Raw genomic sequence first — 24,987 nt, 5'->3', positions numbered from 1 at the left:
TACCTTATCCCTGAAAACAGAGGATTCAAATTATGACACAGCTGTATTTGTAAGGAGGGCGTTGGGGTTCATTCATATTGTAAATGGATACCATGCACCTGCATGCTCCACCACTTCATTTTCACTGGGGCTCGTTTCAAAATTTAATAATAAATAAACAAGACCGTTGCCGATGGGCATGTACAGAGTGCGATAAAGCCCCGCCCCTCCGCATGCGCCCGGGAGTGGAACCGGCTTGCGCATGCGCACTGAAGGCCGACTTGCTCCCTAGGGCGGGGCAAGGGCGCTGACGCGTTACGCACGGCGGGTGTGGGGGCAGTCGCGCGCATGCGCAGCGCGGCTGGGCAAAGCTGCTGCTGCTACGGGAGCTGGCGCTGCCGGGGCCACGGGCGCCATGTCGGGTCGCTCGGTGCGGGCCGAGACCCGCAGCAGGGCCAAGGATGACATCAAAAAAGTTATGGCGGCCATCGAGCGGGTCCGCAAATGGTGAGGGGAGGGGGGGAGGGGCCGCGGGGGGAGGGCCTTGGCGACGGGTCAGCCAATCCTCGGCGGCCGCGGCCTTGGTGACAGTCGCCCAACCAACCGACGGCAGCCGTTTGGCGCGAAGGGCGGGGCCTTCCTGAAGTGGCCAATCGCATTGCGATTGTTGTAGAGGTGGGGTTGCGGGGAGAGATGTGGTTGGCGGGGCTGCCGGCCAATCATAGCTCAGGGGCGGGTGATGCCTGGCTGCTAGGATTGGCCTGACGCTTGGCCAGTCGCTCCACAAGGGACCTGGAGGGGTGGGGGCCCCAGTTGTCATGGGGACTGGCTAGCCTACCTGCCGCGGGCTGACCCAGTTTGCTGGAGAGAGAAGCTCTTCCTTAATTTGCGTATGCCGCTCAATTTGCATATGCTTTCCTTGCTTATTTACATATTTTACGCTTTTTTTCTGAGCTCTTTGCCTGCATGGTTTATACAATCCTCCCAACAGCCTTGCGAGGCAGGCTAGGGGGAGGTGAAAACAGTACTTAGGCATTTTATTCCTTATCATAGCCTCAAATAGAACCTCCAGACAAAGCGGCAATCTAGCTTCAATCTCTGCGTTTCATGTAAGGGCTGCTCCTGCTGTGAGTTCATGCCGGGAGTTTTCCCCAGTCCTACTTGGAGATGCTGCCAGGAATTTTAATTCTGAGCTAAAGGCCACTGTTGCAGCTTTATCTGCAATTATGGGGGCAGCCAAAGTAAAAATGCTCTGGGAGAGCATGGAGCACGGCCAGGAGCAAAGGGCGAGGGGCCAGATTTAGCTCACGGGCCTACGCTTCCCCACCCATCTGGACAGTTTCTCCCCGGCCTCATCGCAGCCTCAGAAGGCAAAGGCAATTGCCCAGTGGGAGACCTGTGGCAGGAATGGGTGGTGATGTTCATCTTCTTCATCGTTGTGGTTGCACCTAACCTCTTTCATTATCCTGGCTCAGGGAGAAGAAATGGGTGACGGTGGGAGACACGTCCCTGCGGATATTCAAGTGGGTGCCTGTTGCCGACAGCAAAGAGGTGAGGGGATGAGCACCAAGCCCTTCTGGGGAGCGAGAGAGGGAGGTCTGTCTTCCAACACTGAGCAGGAGCTTGGAGGGCCCCCCTCTTTCCCCCTCCCCATTGTAGGCATATCCAAATGAAGCACCAAATGGTCACTTCTGTCTCCTGTGAATGCAGGAGGCAGACCAGGGTGGCTGTCTGATGTTCGATGACGGCAATTTTGCCTAAGTGTTCATTCGATTGTCTTGCTTTGCCCAACGCAGAACACCCTGCACTTGTTTGGCCCCAGTTTTCCATTCTACAAATACCATTTTGAATTTTATTCCTGCCTTCTTGGATGCCTAGTTTTGTATATGGCACAAACATCATCATGGTTACTATTATTATTCATTATTAATATCCCGCCTTTCCCCCAGGCAGGAACTCAAGGCAGCTTACACAGATAAAATAAAATTAGCTTACAGCATATAAAATATAATCATAAAAAACCAATTAAAGTCTAGTAGGATTAAAACAACAGGGGGAGGGAAACAGATGATTGAAATGCAGATAATAAAAACAGCACAGCACTGTTAAAGCCCTTTCCTTTAAAAAGCAATCGGTTTTGATGAGGATTCCCTCCCAAGATTGGGATAGGGAACCTGGGACATTCCAGATGTTGGTATCTCCCATCACCCTTGGCTGCTGGGGCTGCTGGTTGTTGGGGTCCAGCATCTAGATGCCACCCTCTCAGCCCTGCTTTAAGCCCAAGTACCAGACCCAGGGCAGAATCGTCTTTCGCATTTGTACCCCCACAACCTCCAGGTTGATGAAGCACCACTGATGAGCATTGGGGCAGCCTTTATGGTTTGTCCTGTCCCAGTGCTGGCAGGGGAAACTCACAGCCTTATTTTTCTCTCCCTTCAAGAAAGAGAAGTCCAAAACCTCCAGCACTCCTGCTTCCCGGGAGCAGAACGGCTTCCCAGCCGAAGAGGCAGCCAACTCTTCACTCCTTCTGGAGTTCCAGGGTGAGTAGGCTGGGAAGCAGAGGGCTGCATTCTCTTGGGGGCAATTTTCTGGGGCCATGAGACAGTGGTGGGCAGGCCCAGAGACCAAAGTGGGTGAAGCAATGCATCTGACCCTTGCCTTTGCCTGGTAGGATTTTGGCCATGCCGGAGTCAAAGGTTTCTACACACTCACACATCTCCATCCTCTCTCCAGGCAAGCCAAGAGGCCTTATCACGGTTCAAGGACACATTTCCAGCTAGGCATTAGCACTTGAGGAAGGCTTGTGAGGCAGGTGGCCTGGGGAGTGGCGGTGCAACCTGGGAAGGAAGTGTAGCTTAGTGAGGCTCCGGAGGGCCAGATGGAGAGACCCAGTTCCACATTTGGCCCTTATGTCCTCCTCTGCCTTCAACCTTGGCATGCCAGCCAAGCAGGAGACGTGGACCTGCTACGGTGACCTATAAAACTTATGCCAGGAAGCAAAACTGCATCATTTCTCTGATTCTATATCATTGCGCCATCTTCCCCCTCCCCCCCCCCTCCATAGTTTGCTGGCTTTCTGGAAAGGGGCAGACACTGATTGCTCAACCATCACCAGCACTAAAAGCCTACTCAGTGCCCCCTGCTTTTCATTCTTGAGACTTTAGCCAGACCTTTCTGAGAATCTCTTCACGTCATAAAGGTTAGAAACATTAGGCTTGCTTTTTTAAATGAAAGGCTGAGATTCTCAGGAAACAAGATTCCACACCCAGCACCACAGCTGGTGGGTTTCAGTCCTGCCTTCTCACATACGGTAATTGCAGTTGGCCCGCTGCCCTGACCAGAAGCCTTTCTCAGCTTCTGGCCACCTATCTGTGTGGGCATCGTCATCCAGTCTGAGGGATGGGCTTTTTAATTCAGAGAAAAGGCGAGTAAGAAGCGACATGATTGAAGTTTATAAAATTCTGCATGGCCTGGAGAAAGTGGATGGAGAAAACCTTTTCTCCTGCTGTCATAAGACAAGAACTCAGCAGACATCCAGTGAAGTAGAAGATTCAGAACAGATAAAAGGAAGGACTTCACACACCACCAAGTTAAACTACGGAACTCCCTCCCACCAGAGGCAGTGATGGCCACCAGCTTGAATGGCTTTAAAAGAGAAGATTAGGCAAATTCATGGAGAGAAATAAGGCTATCAGTGGCTACTAGCCATGGTGGCTATGTTCTGCCTCCACAGAGGCAGCAATGCTTCTGAATCCCAGTTGCTGTGAGAAGAGGATGCTGGATGAGATGGGCAATTGGTCTGATCCAGCATCATCTTATGTGTGCTGGCAGAGGGCTCCAGCTCAGTCTCCAGTGGGATCTCAGTGAGCTGCAACATTTGCGTACCAGCCAATGGCTACTAGCCATGATGTGTGTGTGAGCTGAGGGGTTAAATAGCTCAGCAGTCGTCCTGTATCACGTGGGGCCTGTTCTCATATAAACAGGAAGTACCTGTGATGTGTCATTGTCAACAGGAACAGGAACTGTCTGTGTACTGTTGTAAACTTTCTGTCATATATGGGACTGTCTGTTTCTGTTCTGTCTGTTGTGTTGAAGCTTCCAGCAGGGATGGATCTGTCCAGTCCGGGGTGGTGTCAATAAATCTCTCTGTTTTAATGAACAAGGGAGTGGAAAGTGATTTATTTCATAGGCGCTGAAAGCTGGATAAGTTTCCGCTGCTACAAGCTGCAATTAGGCTGTTATCTAGACTTCAGAAGGAAAAATTCCGAGACGTTTAGAAACGAGGTTTGACTTTCGTGATAGAAGCAGAGGCTGCGCAACGGGAGCGCACTGGACAGTTCTCTGCTACGCAGCTGGATTTGGATGCAGGCAAGTAGATGCCTGACAAGGCTGCTTTTACAGTTGCTTACCAATTTGCTTAATTGGGCAACAAAATATTTTAACAGTGTGTGCATTCAGAGGCAGCGATGCTTCTGAATATCAGTTGCTGGAAACAGCAGGAGAGGAAAGTGCTCAGATCTTGCTTGCTGGTTTCTCACAGGCATCAGACTGGCTATTGTGAGGAGAGGATGTGAGACTAGGTAGGCCATTGACCTCACCCAGGAGGGCTCTCCTCATTTCCTTAGGGTAGGAAAGCTTGCATCTGCCCAAACCTGGTGGCCTCTCAGGTGTGGGGAACGCAGTGCTGCCCCTGGCTCCAGCTCCTGAGACGGCCTCTCCCTCCCCGTGCATTTCAGATGAGAACAGCAACCAGAGCTCCCTCTCGGACACCTACCCACTCAAGGCGGACAGCAGCCTGGCCTCCAGCCCAAGCCCCCAGCAGAGTGAGTCCATGAGCCCCAGCCACGCCTCCGACTTCCGGGCTGACGACTCTCAGCCGCCCACGCTGGGGCAGGAGCCCTTGGAAGGTGAGTGGCTTAGCCCAAGGGGACTGCGGTGGGGCAGGGGAGGCCCATCAAGGGCGACCACTGCCCTGGAGGGGAAGGGGCAGGTGGAGTGGGGCATCCCCTGATTGGCAGATTCTACCTGGGAAAAGGAACATTTACTACCTTTGTCTGGTAATTCTACAGCCATTCCTTGAGAGGGATAGCCTGACCACCATATTCCATGCATTGGCAACCTTGAGACTGGACTATCGCAATGCACTCTATGTGAGGCTAACCATCCACTACCGAGCCAGGTTCAAGGTCCTAGTATTAATTTACAAAGCCCTGAACAACTTAGGTCCAGGGTACCTCAGGGATTGCCTTCTTTCCAAGGTTGATCATCAAGCATCCCTGGTCATCTCTTAAGTTGACGGGGTTCATTTCCCAAGCTTTTAGTGTCATCACCTCAGTCCTGTGGAACTCCCTGCCACTAGAGATTCAGTGTGCTCCTTCTGTGCTAGCTTTTTAACACTTGTCAACTCCTGTTTCCAGAGCCTGCCCTTCCGCCCTCTGAAGTAGCCGATGAGCCTCCAACTCTCACGAAGGAAGAGCCGGTTCCACTGGAGGCTCAGGTAAGGATGGTGAGCCAAGCAGTTAATCAGCACTCTGGGATCTAGGGCTCAGGGGCTGGAGCATTCTAGATCCACACCCCAGAAAACTGGTGTTGATTCAAGGGAAAAACTAGGTATATAAAAAGCAGAATTCCTTAAATGCCAAGATCCAAGTTTGGGGCACATACTCTTTGATGCGTGAACCCCAGCAGAAATGTAAAATCACAAAACATGCAACAAATAAAAGTGTGGAAATATAGACTGTTAGACCTTTCAAATATGTTCCGAAATTTCCTTCTTCCCCCAGCATAGGATAAAGACCACATGCCTGGTAAGTTAAAAACTAGTTTGCTTACGAGCTCTCCAAAGATCAGATTCATGTGTTTCAGAAAAGGTTGCACAGGCAGTAAAACTTAGTTGTTATAAAGTGGTGAAAGTTCTTTAATTATTGGTATAGGAAATCAGGAGTGGCTTGTGAGAGCCATGTGGCCTGAGCTTCTCAGGTAGACTGAGGAGTAGCAAAGGCTTAATTTGCTGGTCCCTCCCAAAGTAGCTAAGCCTGGCAGGACAGCTTACTCTATGGTCTTAACCCCTTCATGCATTAATTTGACTTCAGCATGTTGCTTATATGAAGCTGGTTTTCCCACATGGAGATTCTGGAGAGGGTTTCCATTTCGGGGGCACAACTACAGCCTTTCTACTAAGTAACTGAATTTATTGCCCACTCTGACTCAAAGGCTTAGAGAAGGTGTTGTTGTTTAATCATTTAGTCGTGTCTGACTCTTCGTGACCCCATGGACCAGAGCACGCCAGGCACTCCTGTCTTCCACTGCCTCCCACAGTTTGGTCAAACTCATGGTGGTAGCTTCGAGAACACTGTCCAACCATCTCGTCCTCTGTCGTCCCCTTCTCCTTGTGCCCTCCATCTTTCCCAACATCAGGGTCTTTTCCAGGGAATCTTCTCTTCTCATGAGGTGGCCAAAGTATTGGAGCCTAAGCTTTAGGATCTGTCCTTCAGCAGTATGGTAGGTTTTCTAAATGCTCATGGCTCTGAATGATCCAGAGAATCCTAGAACTGTAGAGTTGGAAGGCACCCCAAGGGTCATCTAGTCCAACCCTCTGCAGTGCAGAGGTCTCAGCTAAACAATCTCTGACAGATGGCCATCCAACCTCTGTTTTAAAACCTCCAAGGAGAGTCCACCACCTTCCAAGGGAGTCCGTTCCGCTGTCAAATGGCCTTTACCCTCAGAAAGTTATTCCTATGGTTTATTCAGAATCTCCTCCTTGGTAATCAGTTGGCAGCCCTGTGCTAGAGAGAACAAATCAGAGCCAGGCTTGGTACGTAAAGCAGCTCCTTGTGTTCTTCTCCTGCAGGTGCCTGGCACAGAGGAGGATTCCGGCGCGCCTCCGCTCAAGCGATTTTGCACAGACCAGAACGCCACATGCCAGGTGGCCTCTGAGAGCTAGCCAGCTCGCCCGCTTCTGCCCCTTCCCAAGAGTCAGCCCGCCCCCAGGATGCCACTCTGTCTCAAAGTCGGCATTCTCTTCCACCTCCTCTCCCCTCCAAGAATCAACTTGCTGTTCCCACGGCCCTTCCAAAGGCCGCATTTCTCCCCCTACCACCCCATGCAATATTTTCCCGATGCCCCTCAGAGCCAGCCGGCCACATCCTCCCAATCCGCACGCCTAAAGGACAAGGCGTTGCCGGGGCTTCTCCTGTCCGCTTTTTAATTTGCCCTCTTTGTGGCTCCGGGGACGACCCCTTGGGAGGTTTCCGTAGGGAAAGAGGAGTTGTCAGCACTTAACGGGCAACCCCGAGGTCCACGCACCCCCTCTCCTCCTGCAAGGAGCGAACGACTCCCTTGCGAGGAGGGGCAGGGCCTGGCGGGGAGCCCAGCTGGGATGCTGTGCAATAGTTGTGGGGTTAAGCCATTAGCACTGGAGTAAGCCAGGTCTCTGCCCACCAAGCAGTGGGCCCTTGCTGGAGGTGGGATATGTCCGAGGAAGCCAAGGCTGCCTTGGCTGGGGTCAAGTGGCCAGAAGGCGCACTCCCTTGCCAGCGGGGCTGGCCTGGCCTTGGGGGTCAAGGAGGCCGCCCTGGGCACCAAAGGGACCCTGCAGCCCTCATGGCAGGAGCAGCTGCCACCGACCCCCCCACGGCCCCCTCCTGCCTCTGCAGACCTGTCCCCTCCGTCGCGATCCGCATGCGGAATGGAGTTTGCGATCGAGGCCCTGCTGTGGCGCGGAGTGCCCAGCCACGCAGGGAAGCAAAGAGATATTTTAGCACTGAAGAGAATATTTTTAAAATTAAAATTATTTGAAGTAATCCCTCTGTGTGTGCATTTGTCTTGGGAAGCGGCGGTGAGTGGCTTGGCCTTGGAGATCCTTTGCTAGGTGGACCAGGCCCTGGCAGGTGGGGGGAAGGGGCAAGAGAAGATTTCCAGCACAGCCATGGCCGACCATGTGCCCTCCAGATGTTTTGGACTAAAAGTCCCAGGCAGCACAACCCACACCCAGTCCTCCGCATTGGCTACTGTGATGATTAAGACTACTCCACACCCAGCAGGGACAGGAGAACCTTTGGACCATTGAATACACTGTGGAAAGGTTGCAGTTTTCAGGGTTTTCTTCGCACAGCACACATTAAAGGTGAAGCATTCTCCCTCAGGAGGCGGGGATAGCCATCAACTTGAATGGCTTTAAAAGAGGATCAGACAAAATCATGGAGGAAGAGAGGGCTCTCGATGGTTACTAGCCACAACTGCTATGCTCCAGGGGTGCCAGTTCCTGGGGGCTGAGCCCTTTTGGGTCCCCTGAATATTTTTGGCTTGGGGGCTGGGCCCCTCAATGTTCAAAAGGCACAGAGGCAAAACGTGGAGCCGAGCACAGCTCGGTGCCAGTTGCTGGCTCCCCCTCCTCCTGCCGTGGAGAGGAAGGAGAAGCCTTTTTTTTTACTTATTAAAAAAACCAGGAGTTTGATTAATTGCCGGCTCCCCCTCCTCCTGCCGTGGAGAGGAAGGAGAAGCCTTTTTTTTTTACTTATTAAAAAAACCAGGAGTTTGATGAATTTGCGAGCAGGATTTGAAGTATGACCAACAGAACGTATTAGAACTTACTGTAATACCGTTATGACATAAGAGATGGAAGACAGGGTACGGCAAAGGAGCGGAGAACAAAATCACCATGGAAAACAGGATGGGAAGTCAACAAAACCATAAACAAAATTATGTCAGAGTGTATATGTGGAATTTTTTTCTTGAAATTTAACACACACAAAAATAAATCTGTAGAACAATCCTAGTAAGACAACAGCAAAGAATGCTGGCAGCATAACATGTCCAGGAAAACCATAATACTGTTAAATGCTTGAGAAGAAGATACCGGTAAGTTTTTTACCTGGTACAGAAAATACCAAGAATTCACTTTATCTCAAGAAACAAATGCTTTCTCACCATATAGTTGTACAGAGATTTAATCTAATTAGTTTATAGGATTTTCTATGATGATTTGACTTTAGGCTGCCACCTTAAATTAACTGGGGGAAGGGAGTCCTATTTAACATGGTAAAGGTGCTCAGGAGTCAGAATTGTAGATTTGGAAGGGACCCCAAGGGCCATCTAGTCCAACCCCGTGCAATGCATCTAAAGAATCCCTGACAAATGGCCATCCAACGTCTGTTGAAAAATCTCCTGCTCTTAAGTCAGTGTGAACATTTAGTTCTGGGGTGCTTTTGAAACGTTTCATAGTACAACCAGGCTGCCTGGAAGGGTGAAGGAGGGGGCAGTTTAAGCAGATGGCTCTCTGCTGCAATCTGGGAGGCACGTTTTGTATATAGATATGTGTGTGTTTGAATGATCAAGTCAGGCTCAGCTCAACCTCTTGCCTGCAATATCAGCATTGGACTACCTTACAGGGCTGTTGTAAGTCAATCTGTCAGCACACAGTCCCTCCCACACCTGAGTCTGCAGTAGGAGTAAACCAATGAGGTCCATCGACTACAAACCATTGCTTTTGCAAATCATTCTCAGCCTGACCCCCAACCGTAAAATGTTGACAGTCATGGACTACACTGCAGGCTTGTTGCAAAGTACTCTGCTCCCTGCTAGCCCGCAAAGCTTAGCAATGGCATCTGTGCCGGCAGAGTTGATTAAAAAAAAAAGTTGGGGAACTCAGGGGAAATTAAATGCTCCACACAAAAAGAATCTTAAAAACAGAAATTCCTCCTTTGGTTTCTCTAATGTGATCCCGGAAGTGTCCTATCTGGAGAAGGCAGAGGAACTCTTTACTCCCCCCCCCCATCTCTGTGGCCGGCGCCATCTTGCCGTCCCCATGGAAACGCGGCCTAGCGGAGACGCCGAAGCCTCTCCAAAAACCCCTCAGACCATGGCGGAGGCTGTGTGGAACGAGGACCCAGGCGGAGCAGTCTATCGTTCCCGGGACCCCATCAGCAACTTGCGCGTCAGGTCGGTACATCCTCGCCACGTCTCTGCCCCACTTCGCCATTTTATCGCCCCCTCCCCCCAAAAAACCTCGCCCCTCCCCTTCCCGGCTAAGCTAACCCCCCACCCCCATCTATGAATCAGTATCACCTACAGTGATCAATCAGTATCACCTGTCAATCAGTTACTCAGACAATCAAAGCAAATCCATAATCCTCGATATCCATTTTAGGGGGTTGGAGGGGAGAACACTCCCATCACTCCACTTACAGATCTTCCTGCCCCGAAGAGTCTTATGCAAGCTTGAAAACTAGCAAACTCATTAGGAGAAAAGTTTCCCTTAGTTTGAAGGGTATTTAAAAATAATAATAATTGTGGCCTCTTTTCTGTGGGGTAGGATCTGCTTTGATTGGTGCGGTTGTTTTAAGTTTCTATTAATTTATTGCCATTGCTCCCAGTATTTATCTGTTTGTTTATATACCGCTTCATTAAAAAAAGAGGACGCCTCAAAGCATTTGTGTGCTTTGGACTAGATGATTCTCCCATGATTCTAAGTTGCTTTGGGTAATTTTTATGAGGAAAGTGACTTATAAATAATAACAATAGGAAACATGGGAACAAGAGAAGCTGCCTTATACCGAGTCAGACCAATGGCTCATCTAGCCCAGTAGTGTCAACCCTGACTGGCAGCAGCTCTCTGAGGTTTTCAGGCTGAGAGGATTTCCTAGCTGTTATGTCGTGCATGCGATTTCAGCTCTTCGTGAAGTCAGCTCAGAATAGTGATTCAGGATACTAGCAAGGAACTGCTAGGAGTCAAGTATAACAAGAACAGTCTTCTTTATTGCAGTAGGAATCTTGACTAATAGGAGGGAAAGGGTGAGCTCCTTTTATACTCTCAGGAGCAGGGGTTGGGGAAAGGATACATTTAGATTTTGATGGGACCCTATCAGAGTGAGGATCCAAATTGTGCTAACAAGTTAACCAATAGCAACTGTCACCGCAACCGTTTGAATCGCCCTGGAGCGGGAAAGTTAAGTTACAGGGCTAGCAGAGAAACTCATGTACACAAATTAAACCAATACATAACACTAGCTGTACCTGGATATGTTGTTGGGGATTGAACGTGGGACACACAAAGCCCTTCCCATAAAGATAAACTAAGAGTCCAGCCCTCAAGAGTCTGAATAAGGGGCCTATTTCTGCCTTATACCAAGCCAGACCAATAGTCCATGTAACTTAGGAGGGTCGACTGGCAGCAGTGGCTCTGCAGTTGACTCCGTGCTTAGGGCTTACACTCTGCACCATGATTTTCAGCCTTCCCAAACCCTTTTTCCGTACTCTTCTCATGCTCCAGATACGATATTGCTTTCTGCCTCTACAGAGTTCAAATCCAGCGTGTGACCTCCACCAGCCTCCTTCTGCAGCAGTTGCACCTGCCTTTCAGCCAGTCGGGACAGCAGCTCATCAGCTTGGCCAGCCTCGGCACCCACAACACAGCAAGTGAGTGGGCTACTGTTTCTTCAGGCTGCTCAGCTGATGGACCTTCACCGCAATATCTCATGCCGCCGTGTTGCTTTTCTGGCTAAGAGTAGACATTAAGCTCTCTTACCTTTTGTACTGTGGTTCAAGTTGGCTTATTTGTATGCAGCACTCGCACCTTGTCTGACTGTCCTCCGCAAGGCAGTCAGAATTGCTGTGTCAGTTCAGATGCTCTAGATGACAAGAGGCCAAAGCAAAGGATTCTTGGAGTTAGGTCAAGCACGTTGAGCAACTATGTGTGCTCCATGTGGAGTTTCCCTTGTCCTTGAGTTGGAAGCTGCAGTTAGTGTATATAATGCCTTAGCTCGATTGCTGATAGGAGTGAGGTCTTGTTGGCCTAGAGCAGCTGTGCCTCGAGATCTGCATTGGTTGCCATTCTGCTACTGGTCCAAGTTCAAGGTGTTACTGTTTGTATATAAAACCCTGAACCTGTTTACCTACAAGAACGGCTTACGTCATATATGCCCACTCGACTGCTTCAATCTATGGAAGTGGCATTCTTATGGGTGCCACACAATACCCGTTCCACATTTGTAAGAAATCAGTCTTTTAGTGTGGTAGAGTCTGTACCCAACTGTCCCCTGTCCTTCTGTGTTCCAGGTAACCATTGTCCTGATGAGGAGAAAGAGGAGGCCGTGATCGGCTGGCAAGAGAAACTCTTCAGTCAGGTGAACGGATGGGAGAGTCTTCCAGGTCACAAAGAGTTGCATCTCTGCATTGCAGAGATTAGACTAGATGATGCTGTGGGTCCCTTCCAACTCTACAGCTGCATGATACTTTAGGACATCTCAGAGTCCCTTGGAATTCTCATTTCATTTATCCTCGCAACCTGATAAAAATTTATGCCTTGTCCAGGCATTTCTTGGTTCTTAATTTTTCATTTTACTATTTCATTTTTGCATTTTGTTTCTGACTTTTTATTGACAGTGTGCATTTTCATTTTATTTGTGCCCTAATAAATTGAGATTTTTTTTAAAAAAGGGATAATTTTGGGGTGGGGGGGTGGGTCTGCTCTCAATGCTGCACTACCGCTTGAGTTTTTTTCTGTGCTTTCCCCAGTTTGAGGTTGATCTCTATCAGAACAAGTCCGCCTGCCAAAGCCCTCTCGACCAGCAGTACCACCAGGATGTGCTGAAGCTAGAAGAGTCTGGGGGTCGGAAGAACCGTCGGATCTTCACCTACACAGACCATGACCGCTTCACCAACCTGGAGGAGGTACCTGCTGGCCTTCCAGGAGGGTGGAGATGGGATGGAATAGGCCTTGGCATGGGGTATAGATTCCTCTCGGGTGTCCTGGGTGGTGGGAGGGAAATAACTGTCCACCTCCCGCAAATGGGAAGCAATGGGCCAGGGAATCTAGTTTATAACCCACATTCAGCTTCATTGGATGTCCCCAAATTCTAGCGTTACGAGAGAGTGAGGTTTCTGGTTGGCCTCTGTGGGAACAGGATGCCAGACTGGATAGGCCCCCTTTGGCCAGATCCAACTACAGAGCTCTCTTGATGTCCTTAAAAGTGACCGGCTGCCTCCCTGTGTTCCAGCACTGCCAGAGGGTCACCACATCTGCCACAGAAGTCCCTTCGTACCTGGCAGAGCGGATGGCAAATGTGAGGAGGAGGAGGCAGGAGCGGAGGCCGAGGTGAGTCAGCCATGCCTCTTGGTTTGGTGGGCCCTGATCCTGGATCCCTCATGGTGCATTCAGCCTAAAGCAGAAGGGGGCCTGCTTCCTCGTGGGTAACTGTCTCCTGTGTGCCTCTCGGCAGGGAAGGGAGCATCCTGAAAACCCGATTTGTCACCTGGGAACCCTCGGAAGAATTCATCAAGAACAACCACGTCATCAACACCCCCGTGCAGACCATGTACATTATGGGGGATTTGGGACCGCATGGCAAGTAAGTTGGTGCTTGTGGGTTGGAGCCCTCTTGGCCCCATCTCTCACTATTGGGTCTGGTTTGGAGCTTGGCACTAAACCAGCAGCTCACCTTGGTGTGGGCCATAGATCTCAGGGCAGTTCAGAACATAAAAATACAAAATAAAAGCACAAAATACATACTAAAAACAAGAATAAACCAACAACACAAAAACCAATACACTCCCTTCCCCCACCAATGTTAGGAGTGCTAATCTATTGTCCAGGGCTCGGGTTCCACAGTTCCAAAAAAGGGGCTACTTCACGTCACACCATCCTTGCTGCACCATAGCACCCTGTGCTGCCAGGCTCTGCTGGGGCCTGCTTTTCACGCTGACCTCTTCCCCGCAGACTTGGGTGCCGGGAGCATGAGCACGTCCTCTGTACAATCCAGGTGGACAGCAACGGAGTCATCACCATCAAGCCAGACTTCACAGACACAAAAGGGCCTTACAGGTGAGCAGCACAGGCCTGTCAGTCAAATCAATTGGATGTTTGATCCAATCAAACAGTCCCCCAACCATCATATTATAAAATATAATGAAATACAAAACCTGGTGTTATTCTGAAAAATGATCAAGAAATAGTGTTTAACCTTATAACTGTTGCAAAGATTACAATAGCTAAAAATTGGGGGGGGGGAGCATATCTACTATTATATCCCAATAGATTTGGAAAATTTGGTCTATAGTAACTATGACTAAACTAGTTTATTACAAAAGAATATATATAAACCAACCTAATATTTTTTGGTGAAATGAATATTTTTATAATGTTTTGGAACAGTAAGTTTGATGATGATGTTCAAACTTATGCCGTTTTGAGCATTACGGTTGTTTCTTTACACTTTTTTCCTTTGTTCTGTGTTAATTACTACTAGTAGTAATATTTTTTTAAAAAAATCAAAATCATAGTCTTGGAAGATGAAATTACATGATTCTATGATTCATTGGAGGTTTTTAAAGAGAGGTTGGATGGCCACCTGTCAGGGTTTCTTTCGCTATGATTCCTGCATTGCAGGGGGTTGGACTAAATTACCCTTAGAAGTCCCTTCCAATTGTATGGTTTTAAGACTCATAGCTGAACCCCGACTTCTCTACCTTCTGGGTCTTTGCAGGGGCAGGGAGTAAAGGTGAGAGGGGGAGGGGGCGGTTACTCTGGGTCTTCTCTGAGCTTTGCTTGCCTTGTTTTGGGGACCCTTAAAGGATCGAGCTGGAAGGGGAGAAGCGGGAAATATGGAAGTTCACCCTGGAGAACGCCTCGGCCCCCGTCAAGTCGGAGGAGCAAGAACGAGAGCAGCGTGTCTTCAAGGATGTAAGCACCACCTTTGGCTCTGGGTGGCTTGGCTGGCGGGGGAGCATTGGCATAGGTCAGCTTTCCCCAACCTGCTGCCTCCTCCTACTTTGTTGGCGACAACCCCACATAAATAAATGGTGGTGATTGACCCTGTGGCCTCAACAGAATCCACCCACTATTACCCCAAGGAAGTGTTTCCATGCTATTTAAGTTCCTGACTCCCCTTGTAAGAGTCCCAGAACGAAGGTTGGGTGGGGTTGGAAACCCCACTGTCCAGGTTTCCTCACCCTCCTTTCTGACTTCATGCTTCTTTCTTTAGTTGTACAGCCGGCATAAGGAGTACCTCAGTGGACTTGTGGGCTCTGACTTTGAGATGGTGAGTGACTTTTACTTGCCCTGGTGGGTCAGTCGCCTGGTCCTGTTTCCAGGTGGGCTCTGAAATGCATTGCTGCAAGCAAGCTTTGGGAATTAAGCCCGCCTTCCAGTGAGATATCTCTCTTTCTCCTCCCTCCCTTGCAGACCCTCCCTGGTGCTCTCCGACTCTTCGTTAATGGTGAAATTGGTAAGCTTTCACTTCTCCATGTTCAGAGGTGTTCCCCAGGGGTGGAGTGGGGAGGGTCCCTCCTCATGGGCCAAGGGGAATGGTGGGCTGCCTCTGAATATGCTCATCCTTCCCTTGCGCCCACCCCCCAATATAGACAACGTTCCCCCTACGGGTGTGATTCCTGCATTGCAGGGCATTTGACTAGAGTTGGTCACTTCCAACTCTGCAGTTCCATGATTCCATCCCCTGCGTGTGCCCTTTAAATCTGGAGATTCCACCAAACCTCCAGAACAGACTTTGGGATAGCACAGAGTGGGGGTGGGAAATTCCAGTTGCACTAGCAGAAATCTTTCATATGCTTCCAGAGCACAGTGCAAGCTAACGGGCCAAGAATCAGACTAGACGTTCACATTTGCATGTATGACAGGTGAAACTCGGAAAATTAGAATATTGTCGAAAAGTGCATTTATTTCAGTAATGCAACTTAAAAGGTGAAACCAATATATGAGATAGATGCAGGACATGCAAAGCAAGATATGTCAAGCCTTTCTTTGTTGTAATTGTAATTATTTGTCGTTAGGCGGGTCAATTATAAATGGAATGGAATTATTGAAATGTAATAGCGATGTTTATTTTTGTTTATTTTTTTATTATTGTAACTCTGTTTTATTACTGTGGAATTTCCAAAAGAAAGCATATGTAAAAATTAAAAGAAAAATTAAAAATAATAAGTTGCATTACTGAAATAAATGCACTTTTCAACAATATTCTAATTTTCTGAGTTTCACCTGTAACTTTGCAGAAAATATTGAACAAGGAAACATTAACCTTCACCACCACATAGTTCAGAAAAGAGGAATACAGTGATGTACAGTATATACTTCAAACTCAAAAAATGCATTGGCTATTCAGCTTAGTTACATTTTCACACAGCACAGCAACACAGTGTAGCTAATGACCTCTCGCCGCCACTTGTTAAGCATTTCCCCACTTTTACCGTCTTGCTTAGCTACATAATTTGCTCAGGGCATGGTTAGCTTTCCCACAATCCTTCTCGACATACTTTGGTTCTTTGTTTTTTCCCCATAACACCTTCCTAGACAATCCCACTACCTCCCAGTGGGCAGCACTGACCATTTTAAGAACCACTGGTCTACAGGGCATTTGCACACCTGTGCTGCAGCCCTCTGGCTGAGACACCATTGGCTGCCAACCAGAAACAGCCTCCTCCTCTGTGCTAGCGAGAGACACGCACAGCGGGATAGTTCAGCTGCTCACCACCCCACAGCATGGCTCTTGGGGGTGGGGGGAGCTTGGCAATTAAGAATTAGGATCCCTGGCTTGGGAGGAAGCCACAATCTGTCACCACCTTTCCTTCAGTTTCAGCTCAGGGCTATGAGTACAACAACCTCTACATCCACTTCTTCCTGGAGCTGCCCAGCTGTGAGTAAACGGGAAGTGGTTGTGGAATGGGAGGAAATGGGGTGGCATCATCCATGGCATGGGCCACAGCTGCCCCACCAGAGACAGCTGAAAGCTGAGCGGGGGCCTGGACCCCCAGCCTTTGAGAGTACGGTGGGCACTGTTGCAGGCTGCCCAAAGCCTGTCTGCCTCTCTCTGCTGAACCTAACTTCTGCTGTTTTGTCTGGCCTTCCCCAAATCTGGTGCCACATTCCACACAGATGCATGACACCTTTTTTTTGGGGGGGGTGGTTCTTATCCTTGTACTGTAGACTATGCAAACCACACCCACATTTGCCATCCGGGTATGCAAGAGGCATTGTCAGGGTACACAGATTCCAGCCAGGCAAAATGCTCCAGGAGTGAGCAAAGCAGTGTTATTGAAATCCAGAGCTTCCTGGGTCTGAGACTCCCCACCCTGACCTAAAGAGAGAATGTGGTGTGTGTTTGTGCATTTCTAATCTGCTGTGCCCAAGAGCTCATTGTGCAGCTATTCTGGATTGGAGCTGTTTTTTGCAGCACTGACCCTCTTCCTTCCTTCTAGGCTGGTCATGCCCCCCATCCCAGCAGCTCTCTGGCGTGACACAGACCTGCACTGCCAAGACCCTTGGTAGGGTAAGTGAATGGGGCACAGCTGGGGGCCGAGTCTCAGCACAGTCCTGACCAGGCTTTCCCATCTGGTCCTCCCCCAGAGACATCCTTTCTTCAACTCTCTGGAGAAAGCGGCCCTGCAAGACTTCAGGGGACGCAGGACTTTCTGGGGAATTTGGCTTCCTGAGAATCCTGGTGTCTTGAAACTAAGGGTTGTAGACCCATGGACCCAAGTTGGCTGTGCCCATCATTTCCCATGGGTCTACTCTAAGTAGGACTTGCAGTGGAGATGGTCCTAAGTTTCTAGCCCTTGATGCTGGAGAGAAAAGCACCATTGCTTTGGGCCCCCGCTTCTCAGTCAGGTTTCATATTCTTACGTGAATAAGAGTGTGAGAAGAAGAGGGGTAGATCAGGCCCACGGGGGCCCATCCAGTCCAGTCTCCTGTCCTCACAGTGACCAGCCATATCCCCAAAGGGAGTGCAACAGCAATTCTCCTGTAAGGGAGAAATGTGATCCTGTGTGATTCCCCACTTGTGATTCCCAGCACCTTGCATTCAGAGGCATCCTGCTGCCGCAAGAGGCAGTGATGGCTAGCAACCTAGGTGGCTTTAAAAGGATTAGGCAGATTCATGGAGGAGAGGACTATCAATGGCTACTAACCATGACTGCTGTGCTCTGCCTCCAGAGCCAAAGGTAGCAATGCTTCTGAATACCACTGGCTTGAAGCCACAGGAGGGGAGAGAGAGGACTCCTGTGCTCAAATCCTGCTTGTGGATTTCCCACTGGACCATCTGGTTGGCCGCAAGAGAAGACAGTTACTTTGGACTAAAAAAAAGAACAAAGTCAGAAAGAAGAAGAAACAAGAAAAGGAGAAAGCTTAAAAAATAGAAAGAAAAGGAAAAACAACAGAAAGATAGAAAAGAGTAAAAGGACTTCCGGCTTTCTGTCCTGCAGCTACGTATTATATTCATCCCTTAAAACCCAACCATTCTAGCTTCTATAAACCAGTTTTTTTTCCCCCAATCTTCAAGCCCGCTATTACAAATTCATTTTCTCTTTCACGCAAAAAGTCCACAAGAATTTTCCAATCCTTAACAAATGTTAGTCGTGATTTTTCTCTAATTAAACATGTTAACTTTGCCATCTCAGCCAGATCCAATAATTTTATCAGCAATCCTTCTATAGTGGGTAGGGCTGTACAGTATCTTTCCATCTTTGTGGATATAGCCGTCTCACCGCTGGCTGTAGTGGTCCTTTTCCAAAAGGCTCTTCTGACATTCTTTCATTTCACTGTAGAATGTAGACAAGTCCCTTGACCCTCTTTCAGGTGTATCTGTCTAAGAACCAACACCCATTACACACACACACACACACACCCTTCATCACAGATTCTTGTTTCCTTGCCGCCTTGCACAAAAGGTGATTTTCCTTCTCTCTTTCCAGGAGCAGGTGGCCTTTTTCTCCTTCCCTTTCACCCTGGAGGTCTTCTTCTCCCAGGAAGGCGAGTTGGAAGGTGAGTTGTTCCCTCGCATGCCAGCTCTGTGGCGCTGCCAAGCAGTGTCCAGAGGCGAGAGATGGAGGAGAGGTGGTGCCCCTCAAGTCCTTCTCGTGGTGAAAGCCCTCTTGGAAGGAATTGGAGCACAGTTTCAGCTGGTCTTGTGCCGAAGGATGTCAGAAGGGCTTCTCAGCTGTTGACACATGTGCAAAGTAGTGAGGGTGGGGGTTGCTGTTGACACCAGAATGCCTCACCACTTTGGGCATTTGAGGGTGGGTGTTACCGTTGACTCCTGGAGGGCATCTGCCCTTCAGCATCTGAGCACCAGCTCAGTGGTCAGTAACACCACTTGGACCAGAAATCACAGAATCATCTGCATTTCAATATATTTAGTGTTTTACAGTGGTACCTCTGGTTATGAACACGATCCGTTCCGGGACGCAGTTTGTAACCCGAAGCGCCATTTTGCGCATGCGCAAACCATGCACACTGCTTCTGCGCATGCGCAGAACGCGCACGGCGAAAATACTTCCAGGTTTGCGGAGTTCTTATCCCAAGGTGTTCGTAACCCAAGGTGTTCGTAACCCGAGGTACGACTGTATATTGTTTTAGTTTTATTAATGTTTCATTACTTTTAACCGATTGTCATTTTTCAGCCTTTTGCATTTTATCTGTGTTGTTTTAATTTGTTCTAGTTACAGGTAGGTAGCCGTGTTGGTCTGAGTCGAAGCAAAATAAAAAAATTCCTTCAGTAGCACCTTAAAGACCAACTAAGTTTATATTTTGGTATGAGCTTTCGTGTGCATGCACACTTCTTCAGATACCAAAATATCTGAAGAAGTGTGCATGCACACGAAAGCTCATACCAAAATATAAACTTAGTTGGTCTTTAAGGTGCTACTGAAGGAATTTTTTTATTTTGTTTTAATTTGTGTAAGCTGCCATGAGTTCCGGGGTGGTGGTGGAGGCGGGATAGCGGCAATTCCTGCCTTGCAAGGGGTTGGACTAGATGATCCTTGGGGGTACTTTCCAACACAACAATTCTATGAAAGGAGGAGGAGGAGGAGGAGTGGGTGGCTGGCCTCATCATACTCCTTGCCCTCCTCCTCCCACAGGCCCCCTCCCCCAGTGGCCTGTCCTCTACTTTGAGGTCCTCTCCTTGGACTATTGGCAAAGGTATCGCGTTGAAGGATACGGGTTTGTGGTCCTGCCAGATGTGCCAGGTAAGAAAGCACATGGGAGGGGTGAAGTGAGGGGCCTCCCAACAAGCTGGTTTTGATGCCAGCTGTTTGCCATGCTCCTGACTGAAGCCAAGCTGGGGCAGATGGGAGTTGGGGATCTAAAACATCTGGAGCAGTGGTTCCCAAACCTTTTCAGGCCACTGCCCCCATGGTCTTGTAAGCTCGCCCCCAGGGCCCCCTACCCTATAAAAAAATTAGAAAAGCAATTTACATGGCCCGCTACAGAAGAAAATAACACAATAAGATTCAAAACAGAAGCAATTAATTGCACATTTATTCAGCATCCAGTTGAAACTCTATAGTTTATTTAGTTCAACAAAACTGATGAACTTGATCCAGTGATATCAGCTTTTCAAAATCTGACAGTAATTTATACCTCTCGCATTCCCCTGCCACTCTCTTGCCTCTTAGCGCTGCTGCCCCCCCCCCAGTAATCCCACCTCCATACTGGGTGGTACTGTCCCCTTTGGGAACAAATGATCTGGAGGGCATCAGATTGCTCAAAGGCTGGTTTGAAGAAACCCAAGAGAGCTGCTGCCAGTCAGAGCAGGCGGTCCTGGGCAAAGCTGCCATTTTGCCTAACTTTGGTACCAGACGGCTTCAGTTGCCCATTGTCTTTGTGCATGACTTAATTGCTCCCATTTCTATCCCACCTTTCCTCCAAGGACTTCAGGTGGCATACATTGTTTTCCTCACAACCACCCTGTGAAGCGAGAGAGGCAGTGCCTGGCCCAAGATCCCCCAGTGGGTTATATATTGCTGAGCTGGAATTTAAACCCTGGTCTCTTCCATATCGTAGCCCAGCACTCTTTAACTGCTGCATCGCAGTGGTAGCATGTGGCTGTGCTCTATGCCCTAGTTCCTTGTGGCAATGCTCTCTGTGGTTGGTACTGCACATGTGTGCATGTGTGTGTTTGGTGACTGGCCCGTGCCCTTTTGAGGGACCGAATAACCTCTTGACCACTCTCAAATCTGCTGGCGCAGGGGCTCACACCATTACAGCATCCACTTGGCGTCCCATGGAGCTGGGAACCTTCTCGGAACTGCAGAGGTTTTTCATTGGGGGGTCGCCAGAGCTGGAGGACATGACCTATGCCAGAGTGCCTGGCACCTTTACGGTGAGTACCCGCACTTGGAAATGGACGGTATTTCTCCCCACCACCACAATATAGCGTTTCCTACTAGCCATGATGACAGTGTTCATGAGAATATAAGAAGAGCCTGCTGGATCAGGCCAATGTGGGCCCATCTAGTCCAGCATCCTCTTCTCATAGTGGCCAACCAGATGCCCACATGCAGGATCAGTGCACAGTAGCAGCCTGACCCAGCTGCTGACTGCTCTGCTCTTTGTATGCTCCTGTGTCATTGCCTGGGGGCATCCCACTTCAGGGTTGGCTGGATCCTTGAGGAAGGCATGAGGAGAAGGGCTCCTGGGTGGGGGTTTGAGACAGAGGGGCTACCAAGACTTGCCCTGACCTGGGGCTCATTCTCCCTGCAGGGTGAGCGCCTGAGCCGGTTCGGCTTCCGCACCGAGACGACAGGAAGCGTCACCTTCCGGCTGAACTGCCTGCAGCAGTCCAAGTAAGCCACGGGTGTGGGTGCTGCCCCAGATTCTTTAGGTATTTCATATAATTATAGAACTGTAGAGCCGGGAGGGACCCCTGAGGGTTATCCAGCTCCACCCCCTGCAATGCAGAAATCACAGCTCAAGAATTCCTGTTCAAAAACCTCGGGTGAAGGTCCTCGGGTGAGGTTGTACATTCCACTGTTGATCAGCTCTCAAAGTCAGAATGTTCTCCCTGATGCTTGTTTAGTTATTGCACTTCTATCCCAGTCTTTTTCTCTGAGGAGCTCAAGGTGGCATACATGGTTCTCCTCCCCTTCCTCATTTAATCCCCCGCAATAACCCTGTGGGGTAGGTTAGGCTGAGGGAGGCAGCAATTGGCCCAAGGTCACCCAGTGAGCTTCCTGGCAGAGTGGGAATTGGAACCCTGGTCTCTCCCAGACTGTATTCCAACCCTCCAACTCCTACAGCGCCCTCTGGGCTTCTGTCTGGCGCTGCTGGATCAGACCAAGGTGAGGCCATTCTGCCTACCACAGTGGAGCCCTCTCCATCCAACCTTTGGGCTGCCTATCAGGCAAAGAACAAAATGGAGCCTGTGTATACAAAAGCTGCCCAGGCAGGCAGTTGGCTCTTACTTCAGCACTTCTGACTGCACAGCTTCAGGAGGGTAGGAGGTTGGCATTTAGAACCAGTGTGGTGTAGCAGTTTGAGTGTCAGACTAGGACCAAGGAGACCGGGGTTTGAATCCCCACTTGGCCATGAAGCTCACTGGGTGACTGTGGGAGCCAGGCATTGCCCCTCAGCCCAATCTACCTTGCAAGGTTGTTGTGAGGATAAAGCTCCTTGTAGGAAATGTAGGCTGCTGCTAATGTAGGATAATAATAATAATAATAATAATAATAATAATAATAATAATAATAATAATAATTTAGGAGTGCAGGACCAGCCACATGGCACCCACAACTCTTCCTCTTGGCACTCCGTTGGCATTCACCCCCTCACATCCTGCTCTAAGGCAGTTATGGTACCTCCCTTCTTAAGAACCTTCAAGATGCACAAGGTGTTGTTCTGACCCTCCTTTTCCACCAGAGCCTTCCTGGACTCCAGCTCCATGAGGAAGCGCATGCAAAGCGTCCTGGACCGGCTGGGCACCTTCGGCCAGCAAGGCTCTCTCTACAATGTCCTGGGTGAGGAGGGAGAGCCGGCGGGGCAGGTGTTGGGGTGTTCCTTTGCTCCAGAGTGTTCCTTTGCACCAGGGTTGGGGGGAACCCCAGTCCAGTCTCCATGCTAAATAGCCCTATTTATAGAATCATGGAGTTGGAAGGCACCCAAGGGGCATCTCGTCCAACCCCCTGCCACTCAGCTGTGGCTCTTTCCTTCTCAGGCGAGTAACATGCTTTTGAAGCCCTGAGGCTGCAGTCCTATACCCGCTTCCCTGGGAGTAAGTCCCATTGAACTCAGTTGGGATTTCTTCTGAGGAGAGAGAAAGAGAGAGGGCGGCGATTGCACTTTCTAATGTATCTTCAAATGATTAACTTAAAAATACCCCAAAGTAATAGACTATATGGCTATCCTTTTTTTACTCTGGTTCGTTTATTTTCTGATTGCACCATTTGAATTTCCTTTGCATGGAATGATGGCTCACAAAGTGTAGAGCCTGCCCTAGTCTAGAGTTGCAGGCAGAGAAGGTGCAGTGGGGGACAAGCCAGCTGCCCAGACTGAACACGCTCCTTCCCCGCTCTCCATCTTCTCGATTTTGCAGAGGCTTTCCAGAGGGCCCGGCACCGGATGCAGGAGGCCCGAGAGAGCCTCCCCCAGGACCTGATCCACACTTCCGCCTCCAACCTCCAGCTATGAGGAGAGAAGTTTTGAATGACCCCTGATGGCAGCCTTGTGGAAGGAGGAGTCTGTGATAAGCCCCGGCCCACCTCATCTCACCACTGGGCTTTCTTTGTGTTGAGTGAATCCTGAGCCCAGGCAGTGGCAGCCGGGGGGGGGGGGGGGCTCTGCTTGTCTGGAGGGCATGTCCTGTGGCTTCTTTGCACTCTAGCCCTGAAACCCTCCTTCAGGCATCCACGAAATGCATCCAAGAAAAGCCACAACTCTTCATTTAGCAAGCACCAGCAGGACTTCTCCACCCCTCCATTTAACTCGTAGGATGGGCAGGAATTCTCAGGACAGGGCACACAGCGCTGCCCCCCTCCCCCCGGCAAAAGCAGAGTTGTTTCATCCATGCCTTGAAGATCAGAATCAAACTCTGCCACAGCAGCATCATCAGAGGAAGCGCTGCTCAAAGAACGGTAGAGTTGGAAGGGACCCAGAGGGTCATCTAGTCCAACCCGCTCAAAACTCGCCACCGTCAAGCCCAGCTGCAAAAACTTTGCAATTCAAAATCGACAATTGCGAAAGACACAGACTCTGTCTGAGGAGCTGGCCAAGATCAGGGTCCTTCTCCTCTTTGAGGGCAATTTCTGCAAAGGGTAGAGAGAGCCACTCCATTAGGCTCCAGTCTTTGCACTTTCTTCAGAGCCCTGCAGAAATCCCAGCCCTGAAACAACCTCTTGTTACTTGGATTGGCCTTTGGTCAGTTTTAGTGTAAAGGGTGAGGGGGAATATATTTTATTCTCTTCCAATTGCCAGCCTGTGTATATAATATTTTGTTAATATTATTGTTCTGGATGTCTGGGGCAGGGGACAATTGAAAGCAGGCCTCCCCCAACCTGGCGCCCTCCAGAGGTCACTGGACTCTAACTCCCATCAGCTCCAGCCAGGTTGGTTGGGGGTTGATGGGAGTATCGCCATCACAGCAGGGGCTGATGGGAGTTGGAGTCCAAAGCATCCAGAGAGGCACCAGGTTGGTAGTGAAGCTGCTTTAAAGGAATGGTGGCAATGCAATAATATTTTATATTGTAGCAGAACCATATGCAGAAATGGCTTCTTTGTTTTCTAATGACAAAAGAACAAATTAAACTGCACTAAGGTACTGAAACCCAGAGTTTTCTCAATAAAACCATCTCATCTCCCTTCTGTTTGGACATTTTTGCTGGTCTACCATCCTGATCCTCTTTGCTATCCCAGATCTAGCATGAACTCTGGAGCCTTCAGTTAGCTCCAAATCCAGGATCCTGTTCCATGGAACCGTGCAAGCAGGAGAGGAGGGGTCTGCCCTTTTCTGGGGTGCCATACCCATTTCCCCATGCTGCCCCCAGGATGCTCTTCCCAGGAATGGGTTCCTCTGAGCAGACCATCTCAGTGATGTCACAGAGCCCTCCTGGGTGTTGCTGTTCCGTGAGCCAAGGCCATCCTGAGCTTGTCACTTGAGGACACTTTTCCTGCCGGCTCACCTTCACTCCCAGCTTCCTTCTCTCTCTCAGAAGCAAGCACCCAGCCCCTTACAAAGTGAGCTGGAGGGGATCTCGAGGCCCGGAGAGGGAGGGAGCCTAGTTCATTCT

General features: G+C 49.5%; 2 protein-coding genes across 3 annotated transcripts; both read left to right on the top strand.

The window, feature by feature from the left end:
• Nucleotides 1–290: 290 nt before the first annotated feature.
• Nucleotides 291–7,781, top strand: BCL7B (BAF chromatin remodeling complex subunit BCL7B). 2 transcript variants are annotated; one of them, XM_035140096.3, is made up of 6 exons: nt 291–486; nt 1,455–1,530; nt 2,420–2,519; nt 4,716–4,886; nt 5,397–5,476; nt 6,830–7,781. In XM_035140096.3, exons 1-6 carry the CDS (start codon nt 395–397, stop codon nt 6,920–6,922), a joined length of 612 nt encoding a protein of 203 aa, XP_034995987.1. In that variant the 5' UTR covers nt 291–394; the 3' UTR covers nt 6,923–7,781. The 2 variants fall into 2 exon arrangements, with proteins under 2 accessions (XP_034995987.1, XP_034995986.1); XM_035140095.3 differs by having other exon boundaries at nt 5,397–5,485.
• A 1,993-nt stretch (nt 7,782–9,774) lies between these two features.
• MKS1 (MKS transition zone complex subunit 1) lies at nt 9,775–24,570 on the top strand. Its single transcript, XM_035140016.3, has 18 exons — nt 9,775–9,918; nt 11,276–11,394; nt 12,034–12,101; nt 12,493–12,648; nt 12,975–13,072; nt 13,197–13,325; nt 13,694–13,798; nt 14,548–14,656; nt 14,958–15,014; nt 15,158–15,200; nt 16,563–16,625; nt 17,188–17,258; nt 18,679–18,748; nt 19,846–19,953; nt 20,956–21,089; nt 21,470–21,552; nt 22,625–22,722; nt 23,298–24,570. Exons 1-18 carry the CDS (start codon nt 9,785–9,787, stop codon nt 23,390–23,392), a joined length of 1,740 nt encoding a protein of 579 aa, XP_034995907.2. The 5' UTR covers nt 9,775–9,784; the 3' UTR covers nt 23,393–24,570.
• The last annotated feature ends 417 nt before the right edge of the window (nt 24,571–24,987 follow it).

Source organism: Zootoca vivipara, chromosome 14 (assembly GCF_965207765.1).
Source record: "Zootoca vivipara chromosome 14, rZooViv2.hap1.1, whole genome shotgun sequence".
NCBI classification, from domain to species: domain Eukaryota; kingdom Metazoa; phylum Chordata; class Lepidosauria; order Squamata; family Lacertidae; genus Zootoca; species Zootoca vivipara.
The sequence above is the reverse complement of the archived record's forward strand: the minus strand, read 5'-3'. Positions and strand labels throughout refer to the sequence as shown.